Source organism: Bufo bufo, chromosome 9 (assembly GCF_905171765.1).
Source record: "Bufo bufo chromosome 9, aBufBuf1.1, whole genome shotgun sequence".
In the NCBI taxonomy this organism is placed as follows: domain Eukaryota; kingdom Metazoa; phylum Chordata; class Amphibia; order Anura; family Bufonidae; genus Bufo; species Bufo bufo.
The window spans coordinates 17,203,688-17,226,391 of record NC_053397.1 but is presented as its reverse complement, the minus strand read 5'-3'; the positions used below and the strand labels follow the sequence as shown (position 1 = coordinate 17,226,391).

General features: G+C 44.5%; 1 protein-coding gene across 2 annotated transcripts in view; it reads right to left on the bottom strand.

Annotated features, from left to right (window-relative positions):
- Positions 1-4,345: 4,345 nt before the first annotated feature.
- SLC26A6 (solute carrier family 26 member 6) overlaps positions 4,346-22,704 on the bottom strand; it is a 60,884-nt gene continuing 42,525 nt past the window's right edge. For both annotated transcript variants that reach the window (XM_040408668.1, XM_040408667.1), the window contains exons 6-20: positions 21,583-21,747; positions 19,826-19,978; positions 18,287-18,369; positions 17,080-17,227; positions 16,463-16,576; positions 14,699-14,776; positions 11,901-11,996; positions 11,512-11,618; positions 11,228-11,297; positions 8,695-8,787; positions 8,468-8,605; positions 7,069-7,260; positions 6,120-6,174; positions 5,612-5,751; positions 4,346-4,725 (exon numbers count right to left, since the gene is read on the bottom strand). In XM_040408668.1, coding sequence (XP_040264602.1) covers positions 4,705-4,725; positions 5,612-5,751; positions 6,120-6,174; positions 7,069-7,260; positions 8,468-8,605; positions 8,695-8,787; positions 11,228-11,297; positions 11,512-11,618; positions 11,901-11,996; positions 14,699-14,776; positions 16,463-16,576; positions 17,080-17,227; positions 18,287-18,369; positions 19,826-19,978; positions 21,583-21,747 — 1,653 coding nt within the window. In that variant the 3' untranslated portion in view covers positions 4,346-4,704. The remainder of the gene's footprint in view (positions 4,726-5,611; positions 5,752-6,119; positions 6,175-7,068; positions 7,261-8,467; positions 8,606-8,694; positions 8,788-11,227; positions 11,298-11,511; positions 11,619-11,900; positions 11,997-14,698; positions 14,777-16,462; positions 16,577-17,079; positions 17,228-18,286; positions 18,370-19,825; positions 19,979-21,582; positions 21,748-22,704) is intronic.

The window sequence follows — 22,704 nt, the reverse complement described above, 5'->3', positions numbered from 1 at the left end:
AGGTGCCATAGAGCTACGACCCCAACCCAAACACTTCTGACACAGTTATCTTGGCGATACCAGTCATATTTAGTTACCAGGACCAAAGGTTTTATCAAAAGGCACTATTGTGCGCCCGGTTTGGCTGCCCTCCTGAGTTCTTTGTAAGCATGTAGGTGAACAGATGTACCTGTGTGTGAGCTACAAGCAACAGCTCGCAGCATTTTATACAAAAACTATTATTACCTGACTCACGCTGCACAATGGGTTATTGTCATCGGTGAGCGAATCGAATCCCACGAAGTGGAATTAGATCCGAATTTCAGGATAAATTCGATTCGCCTAGAAGCAGAATTTTCCCGTGCCAGCGTGGTGACATAATCTCGCGCCACACAGGATTTCGGCCGCGATCTTCAAGCAAGATGGTCGCGAGAAAATGGAGGCGGTAAGTTTGATCATTTTTATATTTTTTTTTATTGTTAATTTTACACCCAGATGCCGCAATCCTGTATGAACACGGCATCTGAGGGGTACAATGAGGGGGGCGGCGCTATCGCAGCTCCCTGTCATGGCACCCGCTACTTAAAAAAAAAATGCGAACGACCGTCACAAAGTGAATTTTTTGGTGAAATTCGGCTGAATTTAACTTTTAAGAAATTCGCTCATCTCTAGTTATTGTATAGAGCAGAGGAAATTGCGGAGCATGTGATATTCTTCCAAACTAGCAGAAAATTAAACATTAACACCTGAAAAAAGTAATGTACACAAAACCAAGATCACCTGCAAAACATAATGCACAAAAGAACAACTGCAAAACGCAACACCAATGACTTGAGTATAAACTGCTAGAGGCGCTTGGTCAGCGGATACACAACTGTGGTGGTGCCCCCTTTATTTTGGGTTCTGCAGCAGGGTATAGGTTCGAGCAGGGTCACATTAGTACTGGTTGGCATCTCCCCTGGCATGGTGACAGTCAAACAGATGCCGGATATCCTCCTGTGGTCATCCCAAGCTCTTTCAACTTGGAACCGTAGTTCAGCCGAGGTGGTTGTCGGCTGCTGAACATGGAAAATCCATCACCCCATTCAGTCCCAGACGTTCTTGATGGAGGAAAGATCTGATGATCGAGCTGGCCGGGGGAGCTGCTGAAGACCCTAAAGAGCGTGTTGCGTAGCGCATGCAGTGTGCGGGCGGCCGTTATCTTTTTGTAAAAGTCAAGAGTCAAAAAGGCAGTACGATTGGTTCCAGGATGTCCAGGACATACCAAAGGCTGGTCAATGTACCCTCTTTGAATACCAGACGGTAACAGCCATGGGAGCCAATGGCGCCCCACACCATGACACTTGGTGTTGGTCCTGTGGCATGCATGATAGCAGTAGGCGCTCTCCAGGCCCCCTGCAAACTCTGATGTGCCAAACAATAGTGTTCAGTGATGAAAGCAGGGTCTACCAAGTTCTGTCCGGTGAATCACAGGAGTGTGAGAATTGCATTGTGGTCTATGAGAGCAAAGTCGTGTGGGTTTTGCAACCTGTGACCACGCAGTATGTTGCGTCTCGCCCCACTGGCAATCATCATATGCAATGTTGCATGATTTTCATGTCACGCGATGGCCCCAGTCCTAATATTAACTTACATAAATGAGCGGCAGGAGGGAGGGGACAAGCCGCAGAACAGTGGGGATCACTGTGGTCATTGTCAGTAGTTCAGTCTGGTCCCAGAAACTATGAATCCCATCATGCTCCATACATTTCTTTATGCGTTCCGAGAATAGAGCAAGTGTGCCCGCTGGGAGTTGTAGTTTCACAACAGCTGGAGTGCCAGAGGAGGCCGACTGCTGCTGTATGCATATTCCAAGCTAGGGCTGTTGGCCATTGAGTTTAGGGCATGGGGAGTCACCCATGACCATCAGTATTGTCTGGTATTGGAGCTCTGCCCCCATTTATTTAAAGGGTACCTATCATTTTAGAGGGGTTATCCCATGATTAATGTTAAAAAATGAGAATCAGACATCGTATAGTGCATAAAAAGTTATTTCTAGTGGATTGGATTCAATTTGGAATCTTTAAGCATGTACATTGATATTGTTGTACTTCTGATATGTGATTTGTACACAAATAATAATAAAAAAATATCCGATAAAAAAAAATATATATATTTCTAGCAAGGATCAAACCAGTCTTTTACCTCACATGGATCCAGAAATAAGACTGACAGCTCATGCGGCGTGTCCTTGGGCAGGGGGACATGTCCTTTCTGCTGCAGCTTGCTCCCTATCACAGCTCAGGGGGGACGTGTCCTTGCTCAGGGGGTGTGCCCTTTCTCCCGCAGCTCTCTCCCTAGAGCTGTCACAGCCTCTAACAGAATTTAGGGCTTTTAGACAGTTGAAGAATGGTACAGAGTATCTGCGTCCACCTTAACGAGGTGGACAGAGAAGTAAAGAGGAGAACAAACAGATGGCACTATATAGAGAAAGATTTTACTTAAAAAAATATATATAAATATGCATTTTTTTTTTACTCACAAGCGCTTTTATTTACTTAAACTGTACATAATTGGTATCACTGCATCTGTAATGACCCGTAGACTAAAATTATCTTTTTTTGGAAAACAAAGGGCAAAACTAATATTTTTTTTTTCATTCCACCTCCCGAAAAAAAAAAAAAAAACACAATCAAAATGTCATATGTAGACCAACATAGGCTACTTTCACACTAGCGTTCGGGTGTCCGCTTGTGAGCTCCGTTTGAAGGCTCCCACAAGCGGCCCCGAACGGATCCGTCCAGCCCTAATGCATTCTGAGTGGAGGCGGATCCGCTCAGAATGCATCAGTTTGGCACAGTTTGTCCTCCGCTCAGCAGACGGACACCTGAACGCAGCTTGCAGCGTTCGGGTGTCCGCCTGGCCGTGCAGAGGCAAACGGATCCGTCCAGACTTACAATGTAAGGCTACTTTCACACTAGCGTTCGGGTGTCCGCTCGTGCGCACCGTTTGAAGGGGCTCACGAGCGGCCCCGAACGCATCCGTCTGGCCCCAATGCATTCTCAGTGGAGGCGGATCCACTGAGAATGCATCCGCCTGCCAGCGTTCAGCCTCCGCTCCGCTCAGTGAGCGGACACCTGAACGCTGCTTGCAGCGTTCGGGTGTCCGCCTGGCCGTGCGGAGGCGAGCGGATCCGTCCACACTTACAATGTAGGCTACTTTCACACCTGCGTTCAGGTGTCCGCTCGTGAGCTCCGTTTGAAGGAGCTCACGAGCGGTCCCGAACGCAGCCGTCCAGCCCTGATGCATTCTCAATGGAGGCGGATCCACTGAGAATGCATCCGCCTGCCAGCGCTCAGCCTCCGCTCCGCTCAGTGAGCGGACACCTGAACGCTGCTTGCAGCGTTCGGGTGTCCGCCTGGCCGTGCGGAGGCGAGCGGATCCGTCCAGACTTATAATGGAAGTCAATGGGGACGGATCCGTTTGAAGATGACACAGTATGGCTCAATTTTCAAACGGATCCGTCCCCCATTGACTTTCAATGTAAAGTCTGAACGGATCCGTTTGCATTATCATTAAAAAAAAAAAAAAATGATATGGTTATGGTTATGCAAACGGATCCGTTCTGAACGGATGCAAGCGTTTGCATTATAGGAGCGGATCCGTCTGTGCAGACACCAGACGGATCCGCTCCTAACGCAAGTGTGAAAGTAGCCTAAGTCAATGGGGACGGATCCGCTTGAAGATGACACAATATGGCTCAATCTTCAAGCGGATCCGTTCCCCATTGACTTTCAATGTAAAGTCTGAACGGATCCGCTCAGACAACTTTCACACTTAGAAAATTTTCTAAGTAATAATGCAGACGGATCCGTTCTGAACGGATGCAAACGTCTGCATTATCGGAGCGGATCCGTCTGATGAAACATCAGCCGGATCTGCTCCGAACGCTAATGTGAAAGTAGCCTAAGTCAATGGGGACGGATCCGTTTGAAGTTGACACTATATGGCTCAATTTTCAAACGGATCCGTCCCCCATTGACTTTCAATGTAAAGTCAAAACGGATCCGTTTGCATTATCATGAACCATTTTTGTTCATGGTAATGCAAACGGATCTGTTCTGAACGGATCTAAGCGTTTGCATTATAGGAGCGGATCCGTCTGTGCAGATACCAGACGGACCCGCTCTGAACGCAAGTGTGAAAGTAGCCATAATGGCACCACTGAAAATGACTAGAGGGCTTTTTATTATGGATAGAACAAAGCAGACCCCCCTAGGCTAAATGTAGAGCAGATCAGTCACATGGACCAAGTAATCAGATTTTTGAATTGTTTGGATGCCAGACCACAGTCATTCCTCGGCTACTATTCCTTGACGCACACAAATGACCTGACAGAACAGCAAGCATGAAAAATAGGTTTTATTACATGTGACATGTATTTCGATTATCCGGTAAAAAAACCTTAATAAGAATCCAAGATACTCGGTTGCCTTTAAATGATAGCACCATATTACTGATTTTTATAAGGTCTCCCATCTCCTCATCGGTCATCAGTTGCAGTAGAAGTAGACAGTTCCTTTTATTCACTTTTCAAAACTTACTAAATATTAGTGAATAATATCATGTGGCCACTAGGGGGAGCTCTTGGTTGGCAGTTGTTGTAGCCAGACTGTCCACGTGTTATCCTGAAGGGCTCACATTCTGGGAATTCAAGTATAAGATGTGGGAAGGAAATCGATGCCCTCATAGCTTCGTGGTCCAAGACTGTAAAAATAAATCATACACAGGTTCGTTAAGTGGATTTGTAATTATTTAAATGGTTTTCATCTCTGTTCATAAATATATAAGGTATAAAATATTGCAGATTTAATATTGGCCACTAGATGTCAGCGCAATACAGAAAGTCACCAACTTCCTTTACAGCTTGCTGTAAACACTAAAGCATATACAATGAATGATTATAGTCACACCCAGTGGCTTACCTAATATGGAGGTAGACCACACAACTGCTATGGGGCCCAAAAAAGGGGGGGGGGGGGAATTCTGGCCAAAAAGTTCTACTTCAGTTCAGACATAAATCCATAACATTTTCCAGCACTAGGTGGAGCTCTGGAGGGAGGGAGTGCAGCCAATTCCAGGACGTGGTGGTGACCTGCCGCCTTGTGTCACATGTGACATCACACGTGACGCAAGGGAGCAGGTCACCGCCACAGCCTGCTATTGGCTGCACCCCCTCCATCGACGGATGTTCATTTACGCAGACAGAGGAAATGCGGAGACGGACGTGGAGCGATCTGGGGGGAAACAGTCATCAGGGACCAGGCAAATATGCACAGTGTCGCTGGTCCGGGCATTGTACCAGGGGTTATTCAGTCTTGGATAACTCCTTTAAAGAAACTGTATATATTCCCGTGCACTGAGCTCCCTCTAGTGGTGGCTGCAAGCAGACAGTTTTATCATGTACTATAACAAGGGAATCTGGGTATTTAACATTGTAGGGGGGATATTAATTTAAGTATTTATGTCAGGGGAAGTAATCCTTTTTCAATTAACCTATGAGGATCCCATTTTAGCAATTAAAGGGATAGTCCTATTAAAAAAAAAATATCAAATTGCCCTTTAAAAAAAGGAAATACACTGAAATGCTTACATGTCTTTCTTCTTTCACAGGCTTCTCTCTATGAAATCTCGAAATATAAGCGACGGCGTCTTGGAGGGAAGAGTATAGCTGATGCTTGGTGATCGTCTTGCTGAAGAAATTCCCACATTCCAGCTGTTCTAGGACATTTTCTGTGATAGACACATACATTAGATTTTCACCATAGGTATAAGGATGCCATCTGACTCGGGTCCCTTGGTCTTACCAGAGGATGAAATTATGGGGCCCACCCTCCATATATACAGAACATGTCCTCAAGAAGATCTGATCAGTTATTTGTGATACAACCCATAGGAAATAGTCCTTTGGGACCTATTGCTCAATGGCCTGATCCCACCGGAGGGAGAGCTGGTCCAACCCAGGGGGTCCATATGTCTGTGTCACCACCCGTCAGCCCCTGATCCAGAGCCCCTACCATTCTCTTCAGGCTGAGTGGTTCCTTTCTGCCACCACCAGCCCATTAGAAAATGACCCCCTACGGTCGGCCATTACTACATACCATGACATCCAACCAGATAGACGGCCACGTCAATTTCTTGAAAATCACGAAATATCTGAAAAATAAAAGATATTATGGGGAGGTTTACTAGATACATTATTGCCGAATTTGCACCCAAAAAAAGTGGCGCGCATGCACATTGAATATGTGTTTTAGACACTTTGCACCTTAGTAGACAAGGGGGAGTGACCTACAGGGGTCTTATCAAATAGGAGGGGAAGGCGCTGGGTGGCATTATGGTGGAGAGATGGTGCACTAAACAGGGCGGCCCCGCCCAAGGTGCACTGAAAGCCTTATTTGCATAATAAAAAAACAAAAAAAAAAACCATTTCTCATGAATAGAGGAGCGGATTTTCACAAGAACGGTGTGGTTGCATTTAAGGGAACCTACCCTACATGGCGGTATGCTTATGTTGAAACCGATTTTGGAGGTGACAGAATCCCTTTCGATGCAACAAAGTGCAGCAAAGTTTGGTGCAAAGTTTTAATAAATCTGCTAAAGAAATAATTGTTCTAAAAGTTTAGAAAATGAGAAAGGGGGCATGAGCACATCTAGAGCTTTAGAATTTTCAAGTACTACTGATTACACCATTTAAAAGGGGAACTCCACCTAAAACTTATATTTTATGTAACCATGTCTGGAGAAAATGTGTGATGTCCGTGCACCGATACCAAAAACAGGGGCCATGAAGCTCTGCACAGCCCCCCAAACTCTCTCATAATAATGCACCAGAATAATCAATATGGTGATTGCTCCCCCTGGTGGTGGTTACAGGTAACCAGAATTTTATATCTTTTAACTCAAGAAGTAAAGCATCTGGGGGAAATTCAGTGTCTCCTGTCCTATGAGGCTCTTAACCTTAGTGTGCTCTGCATCTATGGAATGGACAGGTTTCAGGACGCCAGCATTTCTGGAGAGCATAATGGAAAATAAGCTAAAAGGACTTACATTTTTCAAGATCTTAATGCTGACTGTATCCACAAAGCTGACCGTGCTGAGATCCAGGATGAGCGAGTGGAAGGGGCATTGGTCGGATCCCGCACCGTTGAATGCCGTCTCCTCCACTACTTCATTAATTACAGCTTGTTCTGGTTCCCCGACCCCAGGGCTGTGGGGATAGATGTACTCCAGCTCATGTGCCTGCAGACAAATCCAGTTAGAAATGGGTCAAGTGAATGAATATTACAAGCAAACGCTATAAATATAGTTACATCACATGAAATATGAATGAATGGTGGCGGCTGGAATAATGCCTTCATCCACGAGGGATATAAAAATGTATTAAAACACTGACTACAGTCTGTATATGTCGCTATCCTAAGGCGTGTGTGTCCTGTGTGCTTATATAATTAGAATGCAGATAAAATCACAATAATTTCCAGCCTGCTTGATGATGGTTTCCACCAGGGAAAATTGTCTTCTAAGTACAGAATAAAAAAAGTGTAAATAAGCAAAAGTAATGAAGGTATATTATAAAGATGCTGAGTATTACATTTTCTGTTCTCTAGCGTTTCTGTCAAGGGCATGTCCACCTTCATCATTTTACAGTATTGCATTACTGTATCATTGTTATAGTCTATATTATACTCCAGAGCTGCACTCACTATTCTGCTGGTGCAGTCACTGTGTACATACATTACTTATCCTGCACTGATCCTCAATTACATCCTGTATTATACCCCAGAGCTGCACTCACTATTCTGCTGGTGGAGTCACTGTGTACATACATTACATTACTTATCCTGTACTGATCCCGAGTTACATCCTGTATTATACTCCAGGGCTGCACTCACTATTCTGCTGGTGCAGTCACTGTGTACATTACATTACTTATCCTGCACTGATCCTCAATTACATCCTGTATTATGCTCCAGAGCTGCACTCACTATTCTGCTGGTGCAGTCACTGTGTGCATACATTACATTACTTCTCCTGTACGGATCCTGAATTACATCCTGTATTATACTCCAGAGCTGCACTCACTATTCTGCTGGTGCAGTCACTGTGTACATACATTACATTACTTATCCTGTAGTGATCCTGAGTTACATCCTGTTTTATACTCCAGAGCTGCACTCACTATTCTGCTGGTGGAGTCACCTTTAATATACCAGAAGGTAAGCCGTAAGCCAGCTTGACAACTGGCAGAACTGTGAATGCAGCTCTGGAGCATAATACAGCATCAGTACAAGATAACTAAAGGGATATTTTTTTATTTTTATCTATGCATAAACTGTAAGATGGTCTCCAAAGGTGAACACACCCTTTAATTTCACCAGCTCCTGGACCGTGTCTTATACACACACGTCCCTTCAGATGCAGGAAATCGAGGCGGAGCAGCACATACTTTTTCGCTTGTGTCCTCGGTGTTATTCTGTTCCTTTAACCCTTTCTTTGCCTCTCTCTCTGCCTTTTCCTGCAGTTGCTTCTTCTTTTTAGCTTCTTTCTTCTTCATCTCAATAAGTTTGTCCACATCAATCCCACACTGTAAGAAGGAGACAAATCAACTTTTTGCACGCTCCAGCAGGTGGGAGAGGAGACCTTGGACACGTTCCTAGGAGTCTATGTACCTACCTGCTTTTTAACAGCATTCGCATATAACTCTGCATTAGCAAAGTAAAGTGTGCACGAAGACCTGAAGATCTTTACACCTGGGATCTCGAGAGCCTATGTGATAAACACCAAAATAACTCATTAGCAGGGCTGTTTTACAATGAGGCATCTAAGGGCACGTGCCTAGGGCGGCACTCTTACCCCTCTCTTAAGTGGTGCCCCACACAGCCGCCACTCTGACTACCACTCCCCTCAATATCGCCCTGATAGCAAGTATTCTGACTTGGTACCTATGGCGGTACCATAAACCTTGCTTATTAGATGGTGGGCTCCCGGGGGCATGTGTCTTGGGTGCAATAGGAGGGCACACCAACCATTTTTTTTTGCCTTGGTATATAGACCCAGTGCTAAGGCAGAAAACTGAATATGTGCCCCAGGAGAAGGAAAGTATAACTACCACCAAAAGGTGTTATCCGAACCTCCTGTGCACCCCCATAAAACAGGGGACTTATAATACCAGTAACTTCTTATGTAATAAAGGATCCTTTAGGCCCAAATATGACTGCTACGGCTACACCCCCTATCACTACACCCATGTCTACAACTCTGTATTCAACTGAGCTTGTAATTATTTAATTATTTTAAATGGTTTTCTCATCTCTGTTCATAAATATATATGTTATAAAATACTGCAGATTTAATATTGGCCACTAGATGTCAGCGCAATAAAGAAAGTCGCCAACTTGCTTTACAGCTGGCTGTAAACATTAAAGCATATACAATGAATGATTATAGCCATATCCAGTGGCTTACCCAACATGGAGGTACCACACAACTGCTATGGGGCCCAGAAAAAAAGTGTGTGTGGGGGGGGGGGAGATCTGGCATTAAAGTTCTCCTTCAGACATAAATCCATGACATTTTCCAGCACTAGGTGGAGCTCTGGAGTGAGGTAGCGCAGCCAATACCAGGACGTGGCGGTGACCTGCATCACACGTGACGCAAGGGAGCAGGTCACCGCCGCAGCCTGTTATTGGCTGCACCCCCTCCATCGACAGATGTTGATTTACGCAGGCAAAGGAAATGCGAAGATGGACGCGGAGCGATCCGGGAGGAAACAGTCGTCAGGGGCCAGGTAAATATACTATTACACCTATCTGTATAACTATACTAGGTGTAATGGAACAATGGCTTCTATCTCCACCCGCTGGGCACAGGTGGAATTGCATTCATTCTATTATGAGACATGGCAGATATTCTACTATTCCAATTTATAACTCATATCAACCAGAGACCTTGTGTTTTGAGATACCAAAAAAAAAAAAAACACAAAATAAAACGGTCTTTCTAAACCCATTTATGAGTAACCCTTTAAAGGGGGTTATCAATGACATATTGCTAGTATATGCCAGTCCTTCATGATCACTGGGTGTGTCTGATCTGGCCCTTACCGATCCTGAGCACAAAGTGGCCGGAGTGATGATTTAGCGCTGAGCCCCCACCCCCCTACTAAGGCTACTTTCACACGAGCGTTCGGGTGTCCGCTCGTGCGCTCCGTTTGAAGGGGCTCACGAGCGGCCCCGAATGTATCCGTCTGGCCCTAATGCATGCTTAGTGGAGGCGGATCCACTGAGAATGCATCCGCCTGCCAGCGTTCAGCCTCCGCTCAGTGAGCGGACACCTGAACGCTGCTTGCAGCGTTCGGATATCCGCCTGGCCGTGCGGAGGCGAGCGGATCCGTCCAGACTTATAATGGAAGTCAATGGGGACGGATCCGCTTGAAGATGACACCATATGGCTCAATCTTCATGCGGATCCGTTCCCCATTGACTTTCAATGTAAAGTCTGAACGGATCCGCTCAGGCTACTTTCTGACTTAGAAAATTTTCTAAGTAATAATGCAGACGGATCCGCTCCGAACGCTCGTGTGAAAGTAGCCTAAGTTGTCAGTGCATCATGGTGGTCCTGGCCCCGGAGAGCTGTAGCCAGGCCCATTCGCTTGATTGGGGGCTGTGCCATAGTTCCCACTATGGTGGACAGCCTGAGCGCCACAGTGTTGTAAAGGCAGCACTAATTCAGAGCTGCAGCCCCTTAATCCCAGAGGTCGGACCCCCACCGATCATAAAGCAATGGCAGGGGTGCACAATCTTTTCTGGTTGGGGGTACATTGTCAACCTGAACCAATTCTAAGGGCCGAAAATAAAACTTAAAGGGGTATTACCAACTGAAATACTAGATTTATGGCCTATTGAACATACAGTATATATCATAAATGTCTAGTTACACTTCTAGGACTCCCATCTAATGGGACAATACATAAAAGATACATGTGAGCAGCCACAAGACATAGACATACATGTCTGTTACCAGATGGTTGGGGGCCGCACAGAATGGTATCAAGGGCCACAGGTTGTGCACCCCTGTCCTAGACCTATGGAAAGAGGCAGGCTGCAAGTCAGAAAAGGAATGGGCAGACTACTTTAACCCCGAATTGCCCCTACTAGTTTGCATGAATCCTGTATTTTGGGTAGAGTTACCTTTTAACTCCCCTTACCTGCTGATACTGGGTCACATCTCTGTAAATATCTGTGCCGGAAACTTGCCCAAGTATTGAGTAGCGAGGCCTGTGAGGGAACAGATCACCAAATGTCACACCTGTAGATCGCCCCAAACATTTCTATTTGCAGAATAACGTGTATTATGACTTTATGATACCACTAATGTATTTTTACATAGGACTGCAGGTCACTATATTCGATCACAATGCGCAATACAAGTGGTGCATTGACAAACTCAGCTCTGCTACATCTGCTTTTAAAGATTATAAACTGTACTCACCACTGTGTCCTGAAGATGACGGCCACGAGGGAAAACGCTACTGAAACGGCCAGGCCCAGGTCCAAATTCAGGAGTATGGTGGCCAAAAAGGTCACTAACCAAACTGCCTGCAAGAGAAGGACACGTACAACTCGGTGACAAACTCACCCTGCGAGATGGTGGAAACGGTCCTTAAGCATGTGTCAGGCTATTGCTCTCTGTTATCAGCCATTTCACTGACCACAACTTTGTTTCGTCTCTCTCCAGAGCCGAGACATTTATATACAGTATATAGAGATGTGACGGCCATCCGCCGCTCCTCTGCACTGTTTTTTTTTAAACTCTACATTTTAGGGTTAGTGGCCCTTTAAGAAAACACCGGTCAGAGGAGATGAACAAATAGGTCTTACTAGGTCCATTTTATTTGATCTCCATAGTGCTGGGATATCCTTGAACTGCTTGAAGATTCCCTTTAAATTCACCACGACCACTGACGCCAGTATCGCCTGGGGGAGTAAAAAATATTTAAGAATATAATATATATATATATATATATATATATATATATATATATATATATGTAACACCATAACTAAAGACTGTCCATTTATGTAGCTTCTGCATGTAAGCAATGTGACTGTTCACTGATTAAAATTTCCCAATTGTCCAGCACTTGATAATCCAGAAATTTAGCTGGCCTTTTGCAGGGGGCGCCTCCCCCCAGGGCCCTCTATATATTGCGCGTCCCAGGTGTAGGAATGCCGAGTGGTATGTTGCGGCCTAAAATGTCTCTTTATGTGTGCCACGGTGCTCCTACTTGGACACAGCTGGACCCCAGGCTTTGGTTCCGAAGCAATTGATAAAAGCGAATAATTGAGGGATAACAGAATAACTTGAGTCCAGAGGTTGAGATGAAGTTCAATGGCCGCTTTACTTTGCATAAACCTTCTCCAAAACGGTTTACAGGCTTTGTCTTGGTTCCAGCAGGCTTTAGCATGAAACTGGCAGGCAAACTCCACTCTGCTACATATGTTTCTCTCTGTACTGACAGGCTGGCTGTATAACTCAGCTTCTTCTGTATGCTGCACTTCACTTTGTAGTCTGACCCTAGGTTATGCCAGGGAACTTTCCTCCTGGCTCCTGAGGCTTCAAGATTTGGCCTCCATGGCCAGCAGAGCTTAAGGTGCTCTGGCTGGCGTGGGCACGTCCAGCAGAGACGTGCGCCTGCACACCCTTCCCTTAGCAGGGGATAAGCTAGACTAACTGGAACTTCTGCCCCACCCTTCCTGCAGGAAGTAGGACTCGCCCACTTCTCTCCAGAGGGGGGTTAGAATGGAATGGAAGGTTCTATTTTATCTAAGTACAGCTCTGCCGTGTTTGCTGCCACCTGCTGGTGAACCAGGCACATTACATATGAACAGTTACATAACAACATTATAAGGAATGCACAGTGTGGAGGACCTGAAACATTATGCATAAGATTACATTATGTTAGACCATTAAGGACAGTAGCAGGGTGTAGGAGTGGCAGTGTGGGAATGAAAGCATCAGTTGGTGGTAATTTTGATTTTTTTTTTACAATTTCTGTGTGAAAGGGCCAAGGAAACTCATGATCCTGAACTACCTTCATTAGAATAGCATCCTTTTGTGTTTAATATGTATACTGACCACCCTACTGTAGTGGTCGCACATGCTCAGTTCCATCCTTCAACTGCCCTATCTACTGTTAGGGCGCCTTCACACGGGGCAGATTTTGTTGCAGATAATTCTGTCCGAAATGAAATTCAGTTCCATTCACCTGGGGTGGGGCTTGCAGAGATCCATGTGCTTGCCGCCAAAACAACCCCATTTAGATAAATGGAACAGATTTTCAGTTGCAGATTTAGAAGCTGTGACAGTTGCAGAAAGGACAAGCCCTGCCGAGCTGCGATAAGGAGAGAGCTGCAGCGGAAAGGACACGCACCCTACTAAGGGCTCATGCACACAACCGTATGTATTTTGCTGTGAGCAAAACACGTATCTGCAAAAAATACGGAACACGTCCGTGTGACATCCGTATTGCATCCGTTTTTTTTTTTTGCGGATCCATTATAACAATGCCTCCCCTTGTCCACAAAACGGACAAGAATAGGACATGTTCTATCTTTTTTGTGGAACGGCCATGGGGATATATAGAAACAGAGTCATTTCCTTTTCTTTGCGGATCCATTAAAGTGAATACGTGCCGCGAAAACAATGGAAAGGACACAGAAAAAAAAATATACATTCGTGTGCATGAGCCCTAAGGGAGAGAGCTGCAGCGGAAAGGACACACCCTGAGCTGCGATGGAGTTGCAGCAGAAAGGACACACCCCATGAGATTCCCGCTTGAAATAAATCGAGCAGGACAATTGAAGTAATGAACAGGGGGATCTCTGGATCCATGTGAGGAACAGGGCTGGTCCTAGCTTTCTAGCTGTCATGTGTCCGATTTTCATTTATTTACCTTAATCATAGTATAACCCCTTTAAAGGGGTTGCGTCATCTCAAGCATTGGTCGCATTAGGATATGCCATCAACGTCTGATAGATGCAGGTCCCAGAGGTGGGACCCGCACCCATCTCTACAATGGTGCCCGCAAAGTGAGAGTGCAGCGCACAAGCACAGCCGCTTCCATTTATTTCTATAGAACTACCAAAAACAGCTCGACTATTTTCGCCAGCCCCATATAAGTGAATGGAACAATGGCGGATTTTCTAATGGAACTTTCGGGGAAAAAAAGCAGAGTGCGCCACTTTTTTTCGGCACTCCTGTAGAAATGAATGATGTAGTGCAGCTGCGCATGCGCCGTCCGCTCTCCTTCTCCTTATGGGCCCTGTTCTAAAGATAGGAGCGGGTCCCAAATATTGGTGGCAAACCTACGCTTGAGAGGACAATTATAAAAAATTTAATAAAAATCAAAAATAGACGTGTGTTAATGAGACGTAGAGAAAGGTGAATCCCATTACTAGATCATCCTTACACCCTGTTACCTATTCACAATATTCCTCCTTCATTTTAAGGTGGTAAGATATTTACACAACACGGTCAAGGCTCAATGTTCTCGCAGTAACAATACCTTCACAGTTTCCCTCCTGCGTTTTCTAGCTTGTACAGGTCAAACCTGTTACAGAGAAATCGTTTTTAAAAAACAATTAAAAAAAACTCACCGGGATGGAACTGAACTCACTTTTGGCAGGGACTCAAACAGCTCGCCAGCTTTAAGAATGATGATGAGGATGACAAGGCTAGACACCGCACCGGCTACCTGGACACGGAGAGGGATTAGTGTGGGATGAATTTTGCCTACATACAAAACACTAGTCAGACCACAAGTGGAATATTGTGCACAGTGTTGGTCACCCATGTATAAGAAGGACATAGCGGAACCAGAGTGGGTGCAGAGAGGGGCGACCAAGGTAATTAAGGGAACGGGTGGCCTCTAACCATGACAAGCAGGCAGCATCAAATATATTGCAAGTTACTAGATTCCTGGGGGATTGGACGTTGATCCATGATTTTATTGTGATTTGGAGTTTGAAAGGAATTTTTATTACTTAATATGGGAGCTAGGAAATTTAGCATCTGCCTTATATAAATTTTTGCCTTCATCTGGGTCAACACTGTATGATTACAGGTTGGACTTGATAGACATGTGTCTTTTTCCAACCTTACCATCAGTGGCGTACATAGAGAAGTAAGGGCCCCATAGCAAGGATCAAACCAGGCCCCCCACACAGGACAGAAGGGTTTCTGCCTAACTCCCTTTCAATGACCCTTGGGCCGTTTTTTTCCACTGCCTCATTTGCTAAAAGTTGTTCCTTTAGCGGGTAGAGTCCTGACCAAGTTTTCACCTCCAGTAGAAGAGGAGATAATCCCAACTAAAACTGGGCCCCCTCTTGCCTTGGGCCCCATAGCAGTCGCATGGTCTGCCGCTGTGGTAGTTACGCCCCTGCTTACCATGTATCTCTGTATGACTAATCAGATCAAGGAGGTATGAAAATATAAGGTGCATAAATACAATATTTTTTAAATACCTCCTAATATTGTTACTGTAAGAAAGCACAGAGTTTAAAAAAGATTCTCCATCCATGTTTAATTTATGAAATATCTGACTATTACAGTGGCCCCTATAGACAAATATATATAGCTGCACTCTAGCTACAAGAATACATGTACAAGAATATAACTGCTATAATACTGCCTCCTATGTACAAGAATATAACTACTATAATACTGCTATGTACAAGAATATAACTACTATAATACTGCTCCTATGTACAAGAATATAACTACTATAATACTGCTCCTATGTACAAGAATATAACTACTATAATACTGCTCCTATGTACAGGAATATAACTACTATAATACTGCTCCTATGTACAAGAATATAACTACTATAATACTGCCTCCTATCTACAAGAATATAACTCCTATAATACTGCTCCTATGTACAAGAATATAACTACTATAATACTGCCTCCTATGTACAAGAATATAACTACTATAATACTGCTCCTATGTACAGGAATATAACTACTATAACACTGCCTCCTATGTACAAGAATATAACTACTATAATACTGCCTCCTATGTACAAGAATATAACTACTATAATACTGCTCCTATCTACAAGAATATAACTCCTATAATACTGCTCCTATGTACAAGAATATAACTACTATAATACTGCCTCCTATATACAAGAATATAACTACTATAATACTGCCTCCTATGTACAAGAATATAACTACTATAATACTGCTCCTATGTACAAGAATATAACTCCTATAATACTGTCTCCACAGGTATAAAAATGCTCCATATAAAGCAACAAGCATTGATGAAGTTGCTGGTGTTTGTAGTGCACCACCTGATAACCTTACAATGTCCTTCGTACAAATAGGTACATTCATGCAGAAATCCCTTATCATGAATCTGATAGCCGCACCTGACTGTTTCCTCCTGTGCTCTCCTGCACCAGGCTCCGGGACATGGCTGTTCCGATAGTAAAACACTGAAAAAAGCTTCCAAAAGAATTACTCAGCCCCAGGGCTATGAGCTCCTGCAATGCAAACAGTCACACATAGAAGATATTGCAATAAAACCAGTAACAGTCTGTATATTATAGTACATTAATACAGGATGAATAGTAAAGTGTCTGGAGACCCTCAAAACTCAGAAGGGGCCCCACTCCCGATTGAGAGCTTTATTAAATGTAATATGACTTTATGAAAGTTCATTTTATTGGTTTTGCTTTTAGGGCCATAATGAGACTTAATTCAGCCACCACTAGGGGGAGCTACCTATGTATACGTTTATACTGCTGCTATTGAACTCAATAGAAGTTGTATAACTCCATATGTAGTGCCCCTAGTAGCCGCTTACAAGTCAAGGACAGCAATTTGGGCATGCCACTGCTTGAAAACCTATATTAGGGAACTGCATAAAGAGCTACTCCCTAAAACTGCTCCAAGCAAGGGGGGGGGGGGGGGGGGGGGGAAGGGGAGAAAATTTGGGGAGGCTGATAGTATGGATTCATATTCAAGGAGGAGGAGGAGACCTCACCTGGTTACTGTCCACATTGTAGCCATGTTTAACGGCAAACATCTTGACCAAAGAGATGGTGAAGGCATAGACGACCACGGCTATGGCAAAGGCATTGCCAACCACGCTGGCAAACAGGTCAGTGCTTGGTATAATAGGAGCTTTTAGTCTGTAAACGGGAAAAAAATAAAATGGCGGATAACAGCGAATAATCGCATTGATAGACCCTAAAATTTTACCTCGCTCCCCTGTGTCTATGTTACTCTACTCACACGCATGTGTTCTTAATAGAGGGTAAAGATGGCCACAGACATTAGACTTAGATTGGCCGCCGCCCGCCAATTTCGGAGGGTTGGCCAACCATCTTATGTGTATCACATGGCCTGCCTATGTTCGTTCAGCGTATTTCGAGGGAGTAAAAGAGCAGGCATGCTGACCTTAAACATGCCTGATCTTTGTTCTTAACCGAGATGACCAGATCCTTCCATCCCCAGTACGATCACGTGCACACTAGGCCGAAGACGCCATACGCAGCCATTTCCGTCAAAATGAGCCATTAAAGGGGTTTTCTGATATTTTGATATGGATGACCTATCCTCAGGATAGGTCATCAGTATCTGATCGGTGAGGTGTCCGACACCTGGGGCCCCGGCCGATCAGCTGTTTGAGAAGGCACCGACGCTCACTGTGCGCGCGCGCCATCGCCTTCTCCGCGATTACCAAGCAGAGCGCCGACCGCCGTACATTGTATGGTGAAGTGAATGGGGCTGAGCATGATACCAAGCACAGCCGCTATACCATTTACGGTGGTCGGCGCTATGCTTGGTAAGCCGCGAGCAGACCGCGGCGCTCACAGGAGAGACCCACCGATCAGATACTCAAAATTTCGGAAAACCCCTTTAAGTATATGGGTGCCTTAAGTGGATGTGTACCTCCTATGTGGTGGATGGGGTCAGAAGAGGAGGAGCTGCAGGGAGGAGGGTCAATGCAGCAGCCTGAACCAATAAGGAGATAGGGGGCGTGTCTCAGACTACCTAAGACTCCCTGTAGATGCCGTAGCTGAAGGGTAGTCACAGATCACAGCTCTGCCCTCATGGAGTCCAGCTAAAAAGCAGCCGAGGAGCAAGATCGGGGAAAAGTATCACCCCCTTTAGTTTCTGACTTACATATAATTTTTGATATAATAGTGATGAGCATTGTAAATTCCAATTTATTTTCCAGTACTCACCCAGTTGGGATGTTTCCTACAATATCCACACCATATACTCTCTTCAGATTCACACCATAGGATATCCCAGTGGCAACAATTAGCTGAATACAGAGACAATAACGGCATCAGGACAAGTTCATACTCGCTGGTTATAGGAGGTGAGGGTACTAGCGGAATTACACTCTCTGGAGCAATTAAAGGGCAATTCCATCAACATTTAAAAAAAATGTATATTACAAATAATATATATGTATGATAAAAGTAAAGTATATTCAGTGATCTGGAGATGAATCAGTGTGTACATAGCTGATCACGAGTGGTTCTGCTGCTGGGACCCCGAGCGATCAGCTAGAATCCGACAGCAAATGTTCTGTTTCCCTGCAGTGCCCCCACAGGTGAAAGCAAGCGTTACACAGCTCTTGCTGAAATCAGTAGACTCTGTGGTACAGGATAGTGCCGGGTTCTCCAGGGCGAGAGACAGTCTATGAAGCCGATTTCCACTTAGGTTACCCCAGAATTTCCTTAAAGGGAGCCTGCCACGTCATTTTCACCAATATATCTAACAGCACTGCCCCCACAGAAGATTGCAAACAAATTCCAAACATACCCGTCTGCTCTTTGTGTCTTTATTCCATGTCCAGAAAAAGTTATTTTATTCTGCTGGAAAACAGCTCCCAAAGCAAACCAGACTTAAAAGGGGTATACCCATCTTGGTCATTGGGGGAATATTGCTAGCATATGCCTCCAATGTACGATAGGTGAGCCTGCAAAGTGCCGGAGGGCGCACCGGGCATGCGTGGACAGCCTCCATTCATTTCTATGGGACTGCTGAAAATAGCAGAGCACTGGTTCAGCTTTTTCCATAAGCCCCATAGAAGAAAATGGAGCGATAGCTGCGCTTGTGCGGTGCGGTGCGCTTCCCATTCATTTCAATGGGACTTCTGAAAACAGCCAAGCTCACGGCTTGGCTATTTTCAGCAGTCTAAAGAGGAAAATAGGGCTGCTTTAACTGTTCATATCTTGGTCTTGTTTGAAAGCTGGTATTTCAAGCAATAAAACGCTACCATATCACAGCATTATATCCATTAGAAATCGGGATGGCACTGAATGCAGCTGAAAGTGAAAGTAAAAACAGGTGTCACAGCTATATCTTCAGGTGTAGTCGGTATAATGCTGTGATTACGGTATGGTTTGGAAGCTTGGAATGCCAGCTAGGGGTGGACTGGGAACTTAAAGTGGCCCAATGTTGTAAATGGGTCCAAATTGACAGAAGGGGGTAGCAATACTGTAGTGAACTGCCCCAGCAGAACCAAATACCATAGTTCAGCACAAAATACTGATGCCCCTGCTGAGAGGATGGCGATATAGTTTAATTCAGAAGGGCACCTGCAGCCATTGGCCTGGTACATACTGTATGTACCTAATTCTCTTAGCATTGGTGTTCTGTACCTAGACAGCGTCCATGAGGAGGGCCTGGGTGGCCCCTGGGCATCGGGGGGGGGGGGGGGGGGAAAGAGATGAGATTGGGGATTAGAGATAGAGAGATAATATACTCACGGTGATCAGCTCTATAGGGATCGGCATCCGTATCTTTGAATTGTATTTCTCATTCAGGAATTTCACTGTGAACATGACGATGATGGCAATGACTCCAGTGAGGAGGGAAGCGATGTTGGTTTGTGGAATTTTGGCGCAGAGACTGATGAAGGTCTGTGGGGGGGGGAAGGGATATTTACCACGTCTTATTGTAGCAAAGTGTATTTCATCAAGAGTCAAAAATCTCAAGCACCTTGTGTCATTTTGTGTTACATTATTTTTTATTAAATATATTTATCTAATCTTGTAATGTTTGTGTCTCAAAAAAAACAAGACAGACAAATATTTATATATATCAGTATCAGTGGATAATGTAAGAAGCAACTTAGATGCTACAACTGCTTAAAGGGCATCTGTCAGCAGATGTGCACCTATGACACTGGCTGACCTGTTACATGTGCGCTTGGCAGCTGAAGGCATCTGTGTTGGTCCCATGTTCATATGTGTCCGCATGGCTGAGAAAAATGATGTTTTAATATATGCAAATGAGCCTCTAGGAGCAACGGGGGCGTTGCCGTTACACCTACAGGCTCTGCTCTGTGTAACGCCCCAGAGTGGCATTACCACTCCTACGCCCTGCTTCTATCGGTGTATGCTAACATATGTCATCTTGTGTATTTATTTCAGGTCCACTACACTGTGCATTTCTAATGTTTGCAACTGTTGTGTTCAAATGTAATGTGCCTGGTTCACCAGCAGGTGGCAGCAAACACGGCAGAGCTACAGTTACATAGAATGGAGCTTTCCATTCCATTCTAACCCCCCTCTGTGGAGGAGTGGGCGAGTCCCGCTTCCTGCAGGAAGGGTGGGGGCCAGTTTCTAGAGCAGTCTAGCTTACCCCCTGCCAAGGGAGGGTGTGCTGGGCATGTCTCTGCTGGACGTGCTAAACCCAAGCCTGCCAGAGCACCCTCAGCTCTGCTGGCCATGGAGGCCAAAGCTTAAAGCCTCAGAAGCCAGGAGCATAGTTCCCTGGCATAACTTAAGAGTCAGACTACAGAGAGAAGGTGCAGCAGACAGAAGAATCTGAGTTATACAGTCAGCCTGTCAGTACAGAGCCAGAGAGAAACAAGTGTAGCAGAGACGAGTTTGCCTACCAAGTGTGATGCTAAAGCCTGCTGGGACCAAGATAAAGTTTGAAGATTGATTCTGTTGAACATTTATTCAAGTAAAGCTGCTGTTCAACTTCATCACAAGGTCTGGACTGAATTTTTCTTCCAATCACTCAGTTATTCCCCCTATTTATTGCTTCGGAGCCAAAGCCTGGGGTCCAGCCGTATCCAGGTAGAAGCACCGTGACACACATAAAAGGGACATTTTAGGCTGCATTATACCACTCGCCATTCCTATACCTTATATAGAGGGCCCTAGGCGGAGGCACCCGTTGCATCTGCAACTGCCGCGCCATCCGCACTTTGATTGACAGAACTAGGCAGTGTAAATGTGATCACACCTGGCCCTGTCAATAAAAGTAGACTTGCCGAGAGAGCAGAGCCTCTAGGTGTAATGGCAATGCCCCCATTGCACCTAGATGATCATTTGCATATATTAAAACATCATTTTTCTCAGCAATGCGGGCACATAGGAACATGGGACCAACACAGGTGCCTTCAGCTGCCAAGCGCCCATGTAACAGGTCAGTCTGTCATAGGTACAAAACTGCTGACAGATGCCCTTTAACATTTCCTATACACTAGATGAAGGACTTATCCTATGCTTACATATATCAGAGACAGAGGGGAACTCCGCTGACTTATCTCCACACCCAGGATGCTTTTGAACTGAGACAAAGTCACATGGATGGCAGCTGCAGTGGTGTAACCCCGAACAAGGGGCTCAGAGAGGTAGGTTACCACAAAGCCGAACTGCACCAGTCCCAACAAGATCTGCAAAGACATTTTATATAAACATTATATTGTTTATATTCTTGTACATAGCAGCAGTATTATAGTAGTTATATTCTTGTACATAGGAGCAGTATTATAGTAGTTATATTCTTGTACATAGGAGCAGTATTATAGTAGTTATATTCTTGTACATAGGAGCAGTATTATAGTAGTTATATTCTTGTACATAGGAGCAGTATTATAGTAGTTATATTCTTGTACATAGGAGGCAGTATTATAGTAGTTATATTCTTGTACATAGGAGGCAGTATTATAGTAGTTATATTCTTGTACATAGGAGCAGTATTATAGAAGTTATATTCTTATACATAGGAGCAGTATTATAGTAGTTATATTCTTGTACATAGGAGGCAGTATTATAGTAGTTATATTCTTGTACATAGGAGGCAGTATTATAGTAGTTATATTCTTGTACACAGGAGGCAGTATTATAGTAGATATATTCTTGTACATAGGAGCAGTATTATAGTAGTTATATTCTTGTACATAGGAGGCAGTATTATAGTAGTTATATTCTTGTACATAGGAGCAGTATTATAGTAGTTATATTCTTGTACATAGGAGCAGTATTATAGTAGTTATATTCTTGTACATAGGAGGCAGTATTATAGTAGTTATAGGATAAGACTACACAGCGACATGTGTTGCGCGACAAAAAGGGTACAGCTGCACTGCAACGTGTATCACGCGACATTTAGGTTGCACCTATGTCGCGCAACATTTTTTTCTAATGATAGCAAATGGTGTCGAACTGCGACATGCTGCGATGCGGCGGTCGCACAAAAATCCAGCTTGGATGGATTTTTTGCAACAGTCATGTCGCAGTGCGACACCATTGACAATCATTATAAAAAATGTTGCGTGACTTTGGTGCGACATATAGTCATGTGGCCCTACCCATATTCTTGTAAATAGGGGTAGTATTATAGTAGTTAT